The 17,656-nt window shown below is 55.7% G+C and overlaps 1 protein-coding gene across 3 annotated transcripts; it reads left to right on the top strand.

Moving 5' to 3' along the window:
* The first annotated feature begins 3,536 nt into the window (after positions 1 to 3,536).
* CKB (creatine kinase B) lies at positions 3,537 to 13,681 on the top strand. Of its 3 annotated transcripts, none has more exons than XM_029072796.2 (8): positions 3,537 to 3,648; positions 4,562 to 4,737; positions 6,690 to 6,844; positions 7,586 to 7,718; positions 9,524 to 9,695; positions 10,738 to 10,861; positions 11,643 to 11,832; positions 13,289 to 13,467. In XM_029072796.2, the coding sequence occupies exons 2-8, from the start codon at positions 4,578 to 4,580 to the stop codon at positions 13,465 to 13,467; spliced, it is 1,113 nt and encodes a 370-aa protein (XP_028928629.1). In that variant the 5' UTR covers positions 3,537 to 3,648; positions 4,562 to 4,577. The 3 variants fall into 3 exon arrangements, with proteins under 3 accessions (XP_028928629.1, XP_028928613.1, XP_028928620.1); XM_029072780.2 differs by having other exon boundaries at positions 4,543 to 4,737; XM_029072787.2 differs by lacking the exon at positions 3,537 to 3,648 and having other exon boundaries at positions 4,545 to 4,737; positions 13,289 to 13,681.
* The last annotated feature ends 3,975 nt before the right edge of the window (positions 13,682 to 17,656 follow it).

Raw genomic sequence — 17,656 nt, 5'->3', positions numbered from 1 at the left:
TCAAATCCCCATTTAGCAGATGAGTGAAGTGACTTCCCCAAGGTCTCACAACTGACAAAAGGTGGAGCCGGGTCCTCTGACTCCCAGGTCCGGGCACCATGGGCCCCCTTTAATGTTGGTATTTGTTAAGCGCTTACTATGTTCAGAGCACTGTTCTAAGCGCTGGGGTAGATACAGGGTAATCAGGTTGTCCCACATGAGGCTCACAGTTAATCCCCATTTTACAGATGAGGTAACTGAGGCACCGAGAAGTGAAGTGACTTGCCCACAGTCACACAGCAGACAGGTGGCAGAGCCGGTATTCGAACCCATGACCTCTGACTCCCAAGCCCGGGCTCTTTCCACTGAGCCCTGCCACTTCTTGTGGGCAGGGAATGTATCTGTTTATTGTTCTATTGTAACCTCCCTAGGCTTAGTACAGTGCTTTGCACACAATAAGCATGCAATAAATAGGACTGACTATACCAGTCCACAATCAAGGGGAGAGCAGACCCATTTGGAGCTCCATTCATTCATTCATTCGATTGTATTTATTGAGTGCTTACTGTGTGCAGAGCTCCATCCCCGCTCACTGTGCCCCTGTGCCGTGCTGCTGCTTCTGGGGCACAACCGGCACCAGGAGGTAAGGAGGGAGCCCGGCAATGAGCTTGTCCCACGTCATGGCGGGCCCTACCTAGCCTGCTCCTCCAACCCCAAACCTCACTGGCTCCCAGGCCCGGTCCAGGACTCCAGCTGGGAAAATCTAGGCTGGTCCGGACTCTGGCTGGGGCTGCCAGCTCCACCACCCAACTGCGTTGGAAAGTACATATCAATCTACGTTCCTGCAGCCCACAGTCAATCAGGAGTATTTATTGAGTGCTTACTATGTGCAAGGCACTATACTAAGCACGTGGGAGAGGACAACATAATAGTATAACAGATGTTCCCTGCCCACAGGGAGTTTACAGCCTAAAGGGGGAGGCAGACATTAATATAAATATATAATGTAATAATAAGAATGGTATTTGTTAAGCGCTTACTATGTGCCAAGAACCATTCATGGAGTAGATACAAGGTAATCAGGTTGTCCCACGTGAGGCTCAGTCTTCATCTACATTTTACGGATGAGGTAACTGAGGCATAGAGAAGTGACTTGCCCAAGGTCACACAGCAGACAAGTGGCGGAGCCGGGATTAGAACGCACGTCCTCTGACTCCCAAGCCCCGGCTCTTTCCCCTGAGCCATGCCTATAATGTACAAATGTTAAATGCTTATGTATATGGACTAAGTGCTATGTGGCTGAGGAGCAGAGGGCCTTGGGCCTCCCCTCTGGGCAGCCGGGCGGCAAGACCCAAAGCAGAGTTGGGAGTGGGGGACCCCATTCCACCCCTCCTGCAGTAATCCCAAAGTAAATGGCCCAGCCGTTGGTGGAGGCTGGGGAGGGCCCCCCACCCCGCCAATCCTGGGTCCAGAGTCCACTCTGAAAGAAGCTGAGCAGCTGTGGTTACCAGAGGCAGAAAATGAAACCTTTCGACTTCCTGCTTCAGCAGACCCGAGGAACTGAGGATGGAGGTTCGGGGGGGTGGGGTGGGGGGGTGGGGGGTTCCATCTTAAAAAAAAAAACCAAAACAAGGAAGGAATCCTAATTGCTCCCACCCACCCCCACACAAACACACAACACCTACACACATCTGCATCCCAACTCTTTAACATTCCTATAAGGGACACCGGTTGCTCATTGTGTGTTGGGGGGGGGGGGGGGTGGGGGTAGGTGGCTGTTTGGGAAGAAATTTTAACCCTAATCATGCTCGATTCCTCCTAGTCCCCTCCTGGGGATTTCCAGGCCCCTTCTTTGTCCTCCCCCGTGGATAAAAGAGAAATGACTTTTCGCAGATCTGAGACTTCTTCGCCCGGTCAGATGTTTCCACAGCTTCCTCGTCCCTGGATGAATTTGCCCTCTGCTGGCCCAGGGCCAGCCCGCTGCCTGCTCCCTTCCCTGCGGGCATGCAAGGAGGGCAACAGGGGCCATGTTTGCTGCCCCGCGGTTGGAAGCAGGAAGCCGCTCCACTGCCATTAAGTAATAAAGTATCATTACCTCGGACCACAGATTCTTCTCTCTAGCTAAACGTTAAAATAATGACCGCCCTCTCACACCACTGAATTTCCCGGGGCTGATATACGGGGACTAAGGGGGTGGTGTCCACACATACTGAAGTGATCTGAATCCTTCTGGTCCCCCCAAATCAATCCATCAATGGCATGTATTGAGCGATTACTATATGTAGAGCACTGTCCTAAGCACATGGGAGAGTAGAATACAGCCAAATTGTACATTCCAAGCACTTAGAACAGTGCCCTGCACACAGTAAGCGCTCAATAAATACGATTGATTGAACCCAATTGGCAGACCCATTCCCTGCCCAGAACGAGCTAGATTGAAAGCTCATTGTAAGTAGGGAATGTTATACTGTACTCTCCCAAGCACTTAGTACAGTGCTCTGCACACAGTAAGCGCTCATTAAATCTGATTGATTGATTTCCCTCACCTGGTGGCTCAGGTAGGATGCATGGGGGCTGGGAAGGAGGGGATACTCAGATTACAGAGGCTAAGCTGTATCCTGAAGCCTCCAGGAGCCAGATAATAATAATAAATAATAACCGTGGTATTTGTTAAGCACTTACTATGTGTCAAGCACTGTACTAAATACTGGGGTAGATACAAGATAATCAAGTCCCACATAGGACTCACAGTCTAAGCGGGAGAACAGGTATCGAATCCCCATGTTTCAGATAGGTAACTGAGGCCCAGAGAAATGAAGTGACTTACCCAAGGTCACATAGCAGACAAGTGGAACCCAGGTCCTCTGACTTCCAGGCCTATGCTCTTTCCACTAGGCCACCCTGTTTCTCTGTGAAGTGGAGCCTTGTTCCAGCTCAAGTGCCCTTCTACATCCTTGAAACTCAAGGCCAGAAGAGGCCTGAGAAATCAGGTCTCGGTAGCCGGAGTTTCCTGGGATCAGTACAGTGAGGACCCTTCCGTAACCCCAGGGACCTCGGAGATGACCTTCACACACCTGATCCAAATGACCTCCTCTTCTCCCACTGTTCCACAGACACACCTTTCCCCCCCACCAAGGCCAGCAGAAAGCCCAAGAACCGGGCACTGGTCTGGGGACATAAACAGCAAATTCTTCTCGTCTTCCCCTCCATCCCCAAGAACCTAAAGGGTCTAAGAGACCCTGCAGATCTGGGAGAGAAGAGAGAATCCACATTTTCCTCTTCAAGGATGGATCCCTCCCTTCTCCCCCAGGCCCATCTGAGTATTGTGCCACGCTATGGGGGATGCTCTGGGCCAGGGTCTGGGGTGGGGGGGCAGGGGGGGGAGGGGAGGGAAAAGGCAGCAGCCAGGCTTTGAGAGGAGGAGGGAGGGGACAAAATGGAAGCCACAATGGCCAGGAGTGAGGTAACTACTCCTTTCCCCCACTCGGCCAATGGAATGAATGGAATAAAAATAGCGGCCAATAGGACACCGGTCCCTGCTGGCTATAAAACCCCCAGGGCGGCCCGTTACAGAGACATTGAGACACTTGACTCGCGTGGACGAGGATCTGGGTTTAGGTCAGGAGTCGAGGACTGATTTTTTTTTCTGCCACCACCCCAAGCTCTTCGGTAAGCCCCCATAAGGAGTGTGCCATGCCCCAGTCCCCTGGCCCGGCCCTCCTGGTATCTGGCCTGCAGGGTGGAGTACCTTAATCAACAATAAATATTTTTTCTGGGGAGGGGGCATGCAGGGGGGGGGGTTCTCCCCTTAAAGGAGATGGTGGTGGGGGAGTGGAAAGCCTTCTCCCTTCCCTCCCTCCACCCACCCCCACCCTGTCTGGTCAAGGCTCCGCCAGCCACTGGGACCTGTGACGGGGCCATTTTTCTTGCTGTGCTGTATTTGGGGGTGCTGGGGGGGGGGAATCTTGAGGCTTCCCCTACGATGGGGTGTCTTCCAGCCCCCTCACCATCCCTCGGACGGGAAGGGAAGGAGGACCAGGACCAGGACGCGTCTGGATGGGAGTGCGTCGTCTCCCTATCAGCCTAGCGCTGATCCCTATTAACTGGACATTAGTGGCTCTTCCCAGCCCGGCCGGGGATAGGGCTAGGGGAGGGAGGGAGAGGGTCGGGGAGGGGGGCTTAGCTCTTTGTCCATGGAGAGGTTTTGGCTGCAGCCTCTCCTCACCGCCCCCTCCCCAAGCAGAGAGGGGTCACTGGGTTTTTCCCGGCCCTGCATCTCCCCGGTTTTTCCAGGCCCTGCATCTCCCCGGTTTTTCCAGGACCTGCATCTCCCCGGTTGCGAAAAGCAGGAAGGGAGGGAGGGGTTGCTGGAGAGGAGGAGGAGGAGGGGGATGCAGGAGCAGGAGGAGGAGGAGGGCACCTTCTGCTGTGCGAGAGGAGGATGGCATCCCTCCCCCGCCCCCCGGTCCCGGGCGGCGGCAGGTGGGCAGGCCCCTCGGCCGGGCCGGGAGGGCGAAGGGGTGTGGGGGCGCCCTGACGCCGCCGCCCCCTCCTCCCCGGCAGCCATGCCCTTCTCCAACAGCCACAACGTGTTGAAGATGAAGCTGGCGGCGGAGGAAGAGTACCCGGACCTCAGCGCCCATAACAACCACATGGCCAAGGTGCTGACCCCGGAGCTCTACGCCGAGCTGCGCCTCCGCCGCACCCCCAGCGGCTTCACCCTGGACGACGTCATCCAGACCGGCGTCGACAACCCAGGTTAGCCCCCACCGGTGGGGGACCCCCGCATCCCCCAATCCCCCAACACACCCCCCGGGGCCCCCGCATCCCCCATCCCCCGCACCCCCGGGCAGCCCCGGCACCCCCGACCCCCGGGAGGCACACCGTCATCCAGCCCGAGAGGCCGGGACCGCACCGCACAGGACGGAGGGGAGGAGAGAGCAGGGCTCTTCTTCTCGCTTTCCATCTCGCTCCTCTCTTTTCTCTTCTTTCCCTTTCTCTTTTCTCTATCTTTCTCATCCTTTTCTCCCTTTCTCTTCTTTTTTCTCTGCTCTTTCCTCTCCTTGTCCCCTCTCCTCTCTCCTTGTCCCCTCTCCTCTCCTCTCTCCTTGTCCCCTCTCGTCCCCTCCCCTCTCCTCTCCTCTCTCCTTGTCCCCTCTCGTCCCCTCTCCTCTCCTCTCCTCTCTCCTTGTCCCCTCTCGTCCCCTCTCCTCTCCTCTCCTCTCTCCTTGTCCCCTCTCGTCCCCTCTCCTCTCCTCTCTCCTTGTCCCCTCGTCTCCTCTCCTCTCCTTGTCCCCTCTCGTCTCCTCTCCTCTCTCCTTGTCCCCTCGTCTCCTCTCCTCTCTCCTTGTCCCCTCTCGTCCCCTCTCCTCTCTCCTTGTCCCCTCTCGTCCCCTCTCCTCTCTCCTTGTCCCCTCTCGTCCCCTCTCCTCTCTCCTTGTCCCCTCTCCTCTCCTCTCCTCTCTCCTTGTCCCCTCTCCTCTCCTCTCTCCTTGTCCCCTCTCCTCTCCTCTCCTCTCTCCTTGTCCCCTCTCCTCTCCTCTCCTCTCTCCTTGTCCTCTCTCCTTGTCCCCTCTCCTCTCCTCTCCTCTCTCCTTGTCTCCTCGCCTCTCCTCTCCTCTCCTCTCTCCTTGTCTCCTCGCCTCTCCTCTCCTCTCTCCTTGTCTCCTCGCCTCTCCTCTCCTCTCTCCTTGTCTCCTCGCCTCTCCTCTCCTCTCCTCTCCTCTCTCCTTGTCCCCTCTCTTTTTTTCTTTTCTGTCTCTCTCTGTGTCTCCGCGGACCACCCCATCCCTCCACCAGGGGGCGATGGAGCGCCGGCCCCGCGCTCTCCAAGGTCGCGTTCTCCAGGACGCCCCCCCCTCCCCGTTCTCTCTTTCATTCACTCAATCATATTTATTGAGCGCTTACTCTGTGCAGAGCACTGTACGATTCGGCAACAGATAGAGATAATCCCTACCCAACAAGGAGCTCACCAACCCCACACCCCCCAAAAAACCCTTGGATTTTTTGCTGCCCTCGGAGGAGCCTCAGTGATGCCATCTAAGCCCTCCGTCTAGGGCTCCCCCGCCCTAGCTCCCGGCAGCTCGAGGTACCTTTGAATGAATTATATCCAACAATCGTATTTATTGAGTGCTTACAATGTGAAGGGCACTGTACTAAGCGCTTGGAATGTACAAGCCGGTGGCAGATAGAGACAATCCCTGCCCAATAATGGGCTCAGGGGAGGGCCCCCGGGGAAGAGGCTGCCAGTTTAAGAGTAAACCTATGTCCATGCCAGCCGCAGGGTCAGGCGGGCACTAGCGACTCTCCCAAGGGTGATGCGAGGGTTCAGGGGGCCGTTGTCTTTTTTTTTTCCCCAATATATAAGTGCTTACTAGGTGCCGGGAGCACTCTACTAAGCGCTGGGTTAGTCACAAGGTAATGAGGTTGGACCCAGTCTCTATGAGCCTCACTGTCTTAATTTCCCCCAGCTCCCACAGATGAGGCCCAGGGAAGCCACCAGCCCAAGGTCACACAGCAGACAAGTGACCCAGCTGGGATTAGAACCCATGACCTTCTGACTCCCAGGCCCGTGCTCTGTCCATTAAGTCATGTTGCTTCTTTACAGACCCCTGTCCCCCTGGGAAGGGGGTGGGTGGGGGGCTGACATGAGCGAGAACAGGAGGGGCAGGGAGGGGTAAACAGCTGCTGTCTTTCTCTCACCCTCCCAGGACACCCATTCATCATGACGGTGGGCTGCGTGGCTGGGGACGAGGAGTCCTATGAAGTGTTCAAGGAGCTGTTTGACCCCATAATCCAGGACCGGCATGGGGGCTACAAGCCCAGCGATGAGCACAAAACCGACCTGAACCCAGATAATCTGGAGGTGCGGCCCTGGAGGTGTGGGGGGGTGGGGAGAGATCTCTAGCTGTCAGCCAAAGGGTTAACCCTCTCCTACCTGCTTTTTGGGAGGAAGGCTTCTTCTCTTAATGGTATTTCTTAACCGCTTCCTGTGTGTCAAGCGCTGGGGTAGATACAAATCAATTGTGGGCTGGGAATGTGTCTGTTTATTGCATTGTACTCTCCCAAGAGCTTAGTACAAGGCTCTGCACATAGTAAGTGCTCAATAGATATGACAATGAATGATTCAAGCTGCTCAGCCACCTGTCTGCTGTGTGACCTTGGGCCAGTTAATTTACTTCTGTGTGCCTCAGTTCCCTCATCTGTACAGTGGGGATGAAGACTGCGAGCCCCTTTTGAGATGGGGACTGTGTCCAATGCAATTACCTCGTATCTACCCCAGGACTTAGTACAGTGCTCTGCACACCATGAATCATTTGTTCAATCTTATTTATTGGTACTTACTGTGTGCAGAGCCCTATACTAAGTGCTTATCACACAGACTGAGAGCCCAATGAGGGACAGGGACTAAATAGGAGGGAGAACAGGTACCAAATCCCCAGTTTACAGCTGAGGAAACTGGGGCACAGACAAGAGTCCTGTAGGTATTATGGTGGGGGGAGAAGGCCCCTGGGTGGTGGGCCAGAGCTCTGAGCAGGGGTGGGTCTGGGGGTTAAGTGTGAGGCTCTAGCTAAATTGTGCCTGCGTGTTGGCTCCCCATGGGCAGGGTGGCGACGACCTGGATCCCAACTACGTGCTGAGCTCCCGTGTGCGGACCGGCCGCAGCATCCGCGGCTTCTGCCTCCCTCCGCACTGCAGCCGGGGAGAGCGCCGCGCCATCGAGAAGCTCTCCGTCGAAGGTACGGGCTCCTCGCCCGGTTGACACTCAACACGCCTCTCCTCTGGAAGCAGGAGGATGAGGAGGAGGAGGAAGGGGGGCGGGCAGGCTGCCTACATCTCCCTCTGTCATCTTTACTTCCCTGCTTGTCACCCACCCCAAGCCTGGCTCTGCTTCCCTGCAGCGGGTGGGCTTCTGCACCTGGATTCCCCTCACCCCAGGAGAAACCATTTTACCTTCTCAGCTGGAGCATCCCAAATTGCCTCGCCTGTGGGATTTTAAATGGGTGACCTTCATCCAACCTCTTTTCTGTTTTTTTTCCTTTTTTTCTCTTCCTCTGTCTTCTGTCTTTTTTTCCTCTCTTTTCTCTGGCTTTTCTCTCCCTCTTTTTCCCCCTGTCTTTTTCTCTCCGTCTCTGTGTGTCTCTCTGCCTTTGTCTTGCTCTTCTCCCACCACCATTCAAACACAAACTGTGGCCTGCAGCAGCTTCTCCAGGCAGCCCAAGGGTCTCCTCACAATCCCCTTCGTGTTAAGCCACAGCACAGTCCTGGCAGTGTGTGGGGGATACAGGAATGACCTCCACAGCTTCTCCATCCCCATCCTGCACTTTCAGTGGGCTTGAGGAGAGCTCTTGACCTCTCAGAGCTTGGACAGAAGCAGGGGAAGAGGAACTGCTGGAGGGGAAATTGCTTAACTTGTGTTGTGATGGTGGGGGGGAGGGAAGAGGAAGCTCAAGCCCCAAGTCAGCCTCAGCCAGCTTCAGCCAGTTCTCCTTATCTCAGGTGTTTTCCCCAAGGCCTCCTTATCCTCCCATCTGCCTGAGGGGCCAGGGCAGGGCTGGGAATACTTTTATCCTACTAGCTGCTGCTCAGAAAGGTGGGGTGACTTCTTCAAGGTCACACAGCTATGGCTCTGCCACTTGTCTGCTGTGTGACCTTGGGCAAATCATTGCTCTGCCTTGTTTACCTCATCTAGAAAGTGGGGGTTAGTATTGTGAGACCCACGTAGGACATGGACCGAGTCTAACCTGATTAGCTCTTAATACAGTGCCTGGCCCAAAGATTTTAACAAATGCCATAAAAAAAATCTGATGCCCTTGCACACCACTCCCTTTCAAGGGCTTATGGCCTATGACAATCCACCCAGCATGGTGTTTAACTGCCCAGCTGAAATAAGGATCAGATGGATGGGTAATAAAAATAATGGTATTTAGCTCTTACTATGCGTCAAGGACTGTTCTAAGGGCTGGGGAAGGGACATGCATGTTAGACACAATCTAAGCACGAAGGAGAACTGGTATTAAGTCCCTATTTTATAGATGAGCTAAGTGAGGCGCAAAGAAGATGACTTGCCCTAGGTCACATGGCAGGCATGCTACGATTAGAACTAAGGTCCTCTGACTCCCAGTCCTATGCTCTTCCACTAGGCCATGCTGTTCATCGGGCCTGCTTGGACTGATAAGGAATTGAGCCACCCCTACCCCCTTCCTTTACCTGCTGCCAAAATTCCAACCTGTGTTCTCTTCCCCAGAGCAATATCCTTAACTCTTTCCCCACTCGGTCCCTGACAGTCCCTCTAGTGACCCTGCCTGGACCATCCAACACCTCTAACTCTCCCCCTCTGTCCCCGACTCTCCCTCCAGTGACACAACATGGCCAGCCGGTCCATTGATCTGGCCAAACTCCCCTGGTATTCCTCTAGGCAGTGTGGCTTTCCCCAGAGCCCAGCCTAGGGCTATCTTTCTCTCCCAGGCTTGGGGGAGACATGGGGGAGGGGGGTGCTTGAATGAATGATTGATTAATGGATTGATTCTGTTTCTGTCTCTAGCTTTGGCCAGTCTGGAGGGAGACCTCACGGGCAAGTACTACGCCCTGAAGAACATGACGGAGCAGGAACAGCAGCAGCTGATCGACGACCACTTCCTCTTCGACAAGCCCGTGTCTCCCTTGCTCCTGGCCTCCGGCATGGCCCGGGACTGGCCCGACGGTAGAGGCATTTGGTGAGCGTCTGCAATCCCCTCCCCACCTTCCGGTCAGGCGCAACCCACCCCGTCACTTCTGGAGGAATGCTCGTAGGTTGGGGGGAAGCAGGGGAGACGGGAGACTCTGAATTCACAGCTAAGTGCCACTTCTCCTTTGTGGTGGGCAAAAGCGTTTGGTCCTGCCCTCACGTCCCAATTCATGCCAGTTGGGCTGGAGGCTGACATGGCCGGCCTGTCTGATGCCAAGGGGACTGGGGACCTTGACCCAGCTGGAGGGTCTGCCGGAGGCCATGGGCTGGATGGCGGCATGTCCAAAAAAGGAGTCGGACCTCTCCCCCGGAGCTTTATTCTGACAAGCCAACTCAAGGCCGGCAGGGCGAGGGACCTGTGTCGGGGGTCACCTCAGGGTCTGCGTTGGGGTCACCTCAGGGCCAGCAAGGCCTGCCACACTCAACACAGCTCCCGGCACCCGAGCCACGCTCTGCACCTCTAATGCATGGCAGTGGATTCTGAGGTGGAGCGAGGGGCCCAGCCTGGGACAGCTAACTATTTCTCATTGTGCTGCAAGATTTCTTCTTCATTCCTCCTCTTTTGCCCTCAGCCTTTCTGAATCAATCAATGGTATGATTGCTTACTATGTGCAGAGCACTGGTCTTAAGCAGTTACTGTTCCTATGGGGAAAGGAGATGACTGGATAAAGTTAGGGAAGCGAGCGGGGGTCACCACTCGGGTGGGAAGGCCAGAGCCTCTGGGGGATTCAGGGTGGGGCAGACTGACTCCCCCAAACAACGGGGCCTGGATCAGCAGGAACAGGTGGACACCTAAAACCCTGAGCCAAATCCAACATGGGCTCCCTTACTTTGAGACAGTGACTTCTGGGGACGGGGAAGGGGTGTGTGTAGCTGAAAGCAGCTACCCTGGCACAGCTGTTGTAGACATCTGTGTCCACGGCATTTTAACCAATCATTTATCGAGCGCTTACTGTGTGCAGAACACTGTACTAAGGGCACTGAGGAAGGGGAGGGAAGCTGATAACAGGGGACGGGTCACCTGCTTACAGGCATAACGACAACAAGACTTTCCTCGTGTGGATTAATGAGGAGGACCACCTCCGTGTCATCTCCATGCAGAAGGGGGGCAACATGAAGGAGGTATTTACCCGCTTCTGCACAGGGCTGACCCAGGTGAGTAAATGTGTGTACACAGAGGAGAGGGTGGGGCTGGGCGCCACAGGAAGAAGGCAACCAGTGTAACCCATGGGCCAGGCTGGATTCTGCCCACATGTAAGGATGGGTCTTAGTCAGAAACTCCCAGAGGGCAGAGGATGATAGTTCCACCAAGGCTGGACCCCTGTGGTTGAGGAGAGACCCCCAGCATTAGCCAACAGCCCCTACCCCCATTCCAGGCCCTCTTCCTGCCCTGTGTCTCAGGTCCCCCTGAGCCTTAGACTCTTCTTCCCTTTGGGCTGCTCCTCTGTTGTCTTTGTGTCCTTGCTGATAAACTGGATGTTAATTTACATGTTCGTGCATCAAGATCCAAGCTGCCTTCATGTCCATTCTCTCTCCTTAGCCCTGGAAACCTGGGAGGATTGTCTCTCTGAATCTGTCTGTCGCTCTGTCCCGTCCCCCGGCCAAGTAGGGAGGTGGAAGCAGAGGCGAGGCCCCAAGGGTTCAGTGTGTTGTCCAAGGTCAGAGCAAGCTGGGGGGCACCTATCCATTGATAGGCTTCTTCTCTTTTTGACCCTGACCCCAGTATTCCCAGTATAGCTGCTTCATTATCCAGCACCCCTAGAGTGCTGTCTTCTAGGAGACTTAGGTGGCGTGCAGTTTCTCTGGCCATCCCTTTGTTGGGGGGTGGGGGGTACTGCAATCCTGGGGTGACTAAGGTTCTCTCCAGATGTCTCAAACAGCTGCCCCAACTCACTCTGTCTCTCTTTCTTCACTCTCCTCTTCCTTGCCCTTCTAGATCGAATCCCTCTTCAAGACCAAGAACTATGAGTTCATGTGGAACCCCCACCTGGGCTACATCCTGACCTGCCCCTCCAATCTGGGCACGGGGCTGCGGGGTGGCGTGCACATCAAGCTGCCCCACCTGGGCAAGCACGAGAAGTTTGGTGACATCCTCAAGAAGCTCCGGCTGCAGAAGAGGGGCACAGGTGAGGGTCATTCCTCCCTCCGGGACCCCCTGCCCCTCTCAGAGGGGCTACCGGAGGGCTGGCAAGGGCTAAGTCCTGCACCGGAGCTAGGAGCTGGGGCTGCGGTCGAGGCCATGACCCTGCACCTCATTCTCTGGATGGTGCCAGCTGCTAAATCCACCTCATTCATTCATTGTCGTATTTATTGAGCCTTACTGTGTGTGGAACACTGTACTAAGCGCTGCTAAGAGTATAATAGAACAAAGACACATTCCCTGCCGACTACGAGCTTACAGTCTCCAGCTAGCTCAGAGCTTGGGACTTGCAGGGAGCTGGAGGCTGCGGACTTATGTGAAACTGTTCTCCGACATTACCACTTCCCTTCCCATCCCGCCGAGGGGCAATGGGGGTGTCCTGAGGGCTGGCTGTGGACACACGTTGGGGCTGAGAGTCTAGGGAGGGGTGGGAGGCTGGCCCAGTGGATAGAGCGAGGGCCGGGAGTCAGGAGGACCTAGGTTCTAATCCCAGCTTTGCCACTTCTCTGCTGTGTGATCTTGGGCAAGTCGCTTCTTCTCTGGGCCTCAGTGACCTCATCTGTAAAATGGGGATTAAGACTGGGAGTCTTCTGTGGGTCAGGGACTTTGTTCAAGCTGATTAACGTTTATTTTCTACAGTGCTTGTACAGTGCCTAGTACATAGGAAGTTCTTAATATCATTTGGGGATCAAAAAAGGGGGCCAGAGTGGGACCGGTACTGAGGGGTTGGGCTAAAGAGTGTGGGGCCTGGACCCTTGGTGCAGGGGGCTCCTCCTATCCCACTGGCCAGTCTGAGGCTCCAGCTAGCCCACTGCACTGACTCCCTCTCCTGTCTTTGGGGAGCAAGTAGCTCAGTAGCTCTGCTGTCCTGCCGGCTGCCTTTGCAAGCAGGGTAACAGCTGTAGATTTCTTTCATTCAATCATATTTGACTGCTTATTGGGTGCAGAGCACTGTACTAAGCACTTGGGAGAGGACAATATAAATTAGTCACATTCCTTGCCCAAAATGAGCTTACAGGCTAGAAGTGGGGAGGCAGACATCGATACAAATAAGATTACAGATATGTACATAAGTGCTATGGGGCTGGGAGCGGGGAAGAGCAAAGAGAGCAAGTCAGGGCGATGCAGAAGGGAGTGGGAGAAGAGGAAAAGAGGATGCTTAGGGAAGGCCTCTTGGAGGAGATGTGCCTTCAATAAGACTTTGAAGATGGGGAGAGGGATTGTACATCACGTATGAAGATGGTGGGCATTGCGGGCATGTGGAGAGGAAGAAACCAGCCTCTGGGGCTGAAATCACAGGTCTCGGGCCCTGGTGCTCTGTGGCCTCCAGGGCGGTGGGCAGCGGATCAACATGTGTGGGAAGAGGGTCGGGGGGCGCACTGGGCCAGGATGCTGACTCCTCAGTTCCCACTCTCACCCCCTTCCTCCCCTTTTGCCTTCAGGGGGCGTGGACACGGCCGCCGTCGGGGGCGTGTTTGACATCTCCAATGCCGACCGGCTGGGCTTCTCCGAGGTGGAGCTGGTGCAGATGGTGGTGGACGGGGTCAAGCTCCTGATCGAGATGGAGAAGCGGCTGGAGAAGGGGCAGCCCATCGACGACCTCCTGCCGGCCCAGAAGTGAGATCCCCGGCCCCCCATCCCCGACCACCCCTCCTTCCCACCCTGCTTCCTAATTTATTGGGTGAGTCACCACCATCGCTCCCACTGCTCCTGGGGGCGCCTCGGTCCCCCGCTAGCCACACTGTAGAGAAGTCTTCCATCCATGTGTGTAGAGTTTATTTTTTTGATGGCTGAAATGTTGCTCAAAGCTGAAATAAACTATTGTTTTGGCCTGAGTAGCTGTCTCCGCTCCTTTAAGACAAACTCTCCCTCTTCCCCTCCCCGATTCCCGCAGGCATCATCGATTCCCGCAGGCATCATCGTCCAACACTGGGGTGAGGGAAGGGATATGCTCTGTTGGCTTTAGGGGGTCAGGTCTCTGAGTCTAATGGGATTGTAAGCTTGTGGGCAGGGAACATGTCTACCACCTTTGTTGTTTTATGGCATTTGTTAAGCACTTATTATATGCCAGCACTGTTCAAAGCGCTGGGGTAAATACAAGTCTGTCAGGTTGGACACAGTCCCTTTTCCGCATGGGGCTCACAGTCTTAATCCTCATTTTACAGATGAAGTTACGGAGGGACAGAGAAGTGAAGTGACTTGCCCAAGGTCACACAGCAAGCCTTCTGCTTCCCCAGCCCATGGTCTATCCAAGAGGCCAGTATTGTCTCTTTAGCACTTTAATAGAGTGCTCTGCACATAGGAGCTCAATAAATACAGCTGATCGATCAAACCCCTGCCAGGCTCAGGAAGCAAGACAGGACGCGGTGCCCCGCTGTCGGGTTGGGGGGAGGGGTGGTGTAGTCTCACTGAAGATACCTAAGGGCTACACAGCTAAAGACCCATCCTGGCAAACCAGTGAGTGTTGCCTTTACTATGGGGATGGGGAAGCCTGGCCTGTCCAGAGGGTGCCTGAACCTCATCTGCTCCGCTCACGGCCTAGTGTAGAAGCGGGCGGCTCCTGCTTTCCCTGGCTGGAAGTCACTCCTCAGGGTGGGGTCAGGCCCGGAAGGCTGGCTCTGGGCTTTCTGGGTGAGTGGGAATGGTGGAGAATATGCCCCGTCCTGGCCCGTCCCAACCGCTTAGCCCAGTCTCCTCTGGAGACCGCACTGCAGCCTGCCAAAGCGAGTTTCCTTGCCAGTGACATCTCTTCCCCTCGCCGCGGCTGGCAGGAGCTAGGACAGCCAACGCCATCTTGTTGAGGGTTGTCGATGCCCATGACGGTGCCTGGTCTAGGTTTTGCCCCCTGCCCTGCAGCCCTCACATCCGCTTCCTTGCTCAGCCTGTGAGGGAGGCTCCGAGCCTCGGGCTGCCACGGGTCGGGGGGCAGCCCGCCCTGGCCGAGCCGGGGTGAGAAGCGATGCCAGCTGGGCTTGCGGGGGCAGGGGAGCTAGGCTTAGGCAGCTAGTCGCCCCTGCCCAAGACTCGTCCCGAGGAAAGCACGGAGCGTCTCCCCTCTTAAACCACCCGGGACACTGACGCTGGCCATAAAAGGCAAGTTTGGACAAGAGCGGCCGTTCGGGACTTTCTTTCTTCCCCAGATGCCACCGCCAGTATGGGAGTGAGGGCGTTCCGTACGAGCCCGGGGCTGCTGGGTTGTGGTTTATTAATTGTGTTAAGCCGCTCAGAGGGGCCTGTTAACCTTCCTGGGCAGCGTTGGCAGGATGGGGGCTGCTGAAGTTGGAAGAGAGGCTGGCCGGGGTGCAGGGTGAGCTTAATAATAACGATAATAATAATAATGATGGTGTTATGTGCTTACTCTGTTCTAAGCGCAGGGATAGGTACAAGCTAATCAGGTGGGATAAAGTCCCCGTCCCACATGGGACTCAGTCTTAATCCCCATTTTACAGATGAGGGAACTGAGGCACAGAGAAGTGAAGTAATAATAATGTTGGTATTTAAGCGCTTACTATGTGCCCAAGGTCACCCAGCAGACAAGTGGCAGAGTCAGGATTAGAATCCAGGTCCTTCTGACTCCCAGTCCGTGCTCTGTCCACTAGGCCACCCTTCTTCCACCGAGAGGAGCTGGCAGTGGGTTTTGCTATCTTGGGGGCCTCCATGACCCTAAGGTGCGCACAGGTGTGGGGCACCCCTGGGCAGTGGAGGACCATGAGGGAGGGAGACCGGCCCCTGGCAGTAGCGCTTCCACCAGTGGGATCCAGCCCTGGCATCTGTCTGTGCCATTTGGTAGGTGGGCCTTTCCATGAGAGAAAAGATCAAGGGTCCAGGGAGAGAGAGGTGGTGCCCCCTGTAGCTCTGGGCAAGGGGTTGGGGGATGGGGACCACCCCTAATCAACAGGGACTGGGTTAATCATTCCTTTGAGGTCAGGCCAAGCCAGAGGGAAGCACCACTTCCGTGGCCACCTTGGGGATGGGGCCAGACCCCGAGAGTTCCAATTTTGGCCCCAGGGACAGTTGGGTGAGGACCAGAGGCAAGCGTCTCATTTTAGTCCAGCCTTGCAAACAGGCTGCCGAGATCCGTGGCAGAAATTCCACCTGACCTGTAGCATCTGCACTCGTCCCTCCCCATTCCCCCCAACCTCAGAACATGCCTGCGCAGGGTCCAACTGAAACCAGGCGGAAATACCTAGCAAGGAGGAAGGGTTGAGAGGGAATTTGACTTGGCCCTTTGCCTGGCTTCTCCTCCGATTTCCTTCACGCTGGGACTCCGGCTAGAACAATGTCTGGGGTGGGGTCGGGAGGGGGGAAGCTTGCTGAGGGCCGGTGTGGAGGTAGGGTCCCTGGCAGGGAGTTATGGGGGCCGTGGGGGTCCGGGCAAAGTGGAGGAGGGGCCGGCCCTTACACTTCAGCACGCTTCCCCAGTTCTTTGGGGCTTCGATCAGCTGACCCGATAGGTTTGTATTGTTTCAGGGAAATCTCTTCCTCAGAGCCGAGTCAAGAGACGCATGAGAATTCCCCTTCTCCCGCTCAGGCTCCTACTTGGGAGTTTTGGCCTGTGGCCAGCTGGCTCTGACCTCCCCGTGGCCTGCGCCTCACTGGGAAAACCAGACCCAGCCGGAGGGGGCAGGGAGCGGATCCCAGAGCTTGGTTGGCCAAGGAGGCCAGGGGTGGTCTGGTGCATCCACGTGTCCCCGGACCAGCAGGGCGAGTGGACCCACACAAGCCACCATCTGGAGTCAGGGCTGGACGGTCCTGCCCAGGATGGGGGGAAGAGGGTGCTGGTTTTTCGTAGGGTTTGCAGGACGACCCCTGGTAGGGGAGCCAATTCAGCTCTCACGGGTGGTCCCAGGCCTCTGTTGGTAAATGGCGGCTGGGTGTTCGGCTTGGGCCGGGATGAGGTTGCCTCTTCTTGTTTGGACAGGTGCGGGCTGAGAGGGCAGGACTGGCGTCTTCAAACTAGGAAAGGGGCGGACTGTGCAAACGGAATTGGCGCTCCCCAAATCCGCCCCCCCGGCAAGGGTGAGGGGCACCATTAAGGCCGGAGGGTGGCAGAACCAGAACGAATACAAGGAAACCCAACCTCCCCAAAGAGGCGTGAGCACAGGAAATCTGTTCCCACAGGAAATGGTGCAGCTGGAAACACCAGCACATCCCAAGGGATTTGGACGGGCCCTCGGATGAGAGGTCCCGGCTGGGTCACTGAAGGGAATGTCAGCGATGAGAGGGGAGGGTTAGGGATATTGGGTGGTCCACGCTGGGCCACTGAGGGAGAGTCAGGAATGGAGAGGGAGCAGTTAGGGGTGTTGGATGGTCCGTGCCGGGTCACTGGAGGGAGAATCAGGGATGGAGACAGGAGAGTTAGTGGTGTTAGGTCCCTAGAGGAAGAGGAGGATGCCAGGAATTTCTTTTGGCTGTCAAATCCAGCAGGTCTTCTGAAAATTTTACTTTGAGCCTAACTGCAACTTTCCATCAGGTGTCAACGCCCTACGAAAATTCCCTTTTACTCACACGGCCTGCAGGGAAGGTCACTGGTGCAAGCTGGATCGATATCTCCTGTATGTGCCGTGTGGGCCTGGGCGGACACCCACGGTGCCCAGGGGATTGTATTGAACGCCTCGTGCTCCCTCATACCTGCGTCTTGGGGAGCAGATAGGAGAAGCAGAACACGTAGTCCCTGCCCTCGGGGACTTAGTCTAATGAGGAAGATGAGCGCACGTAGCCTGATGAACATGCCATCGTTGAAGGAGCATGAGTACATATCAACACAAGTAGACAAATGGATAACAAACAGATAAAGTATATGAGGGCTG

The sequence above is a fragment of the Ornithorhynchus anatinus genome, chromosome 1 (genome assembly GCF_004115215.2).
Source record: "Ornithorhynchus anatinus isolate Pmale09 chromosome 1, mOrnAna1.pri.v4, whole genome shotgun sequence".
Classification (NCBI taxonomy): Eukaryota; Metazoa; Chordata; class Mammalia; order Monotremata; family Ornithorhynchidae; genus Ornithorhynchus; species Ornithorhynchus anatinus.
This window is presented reverse-complemented; position numbering and strand designations above follow the sequence as displayed.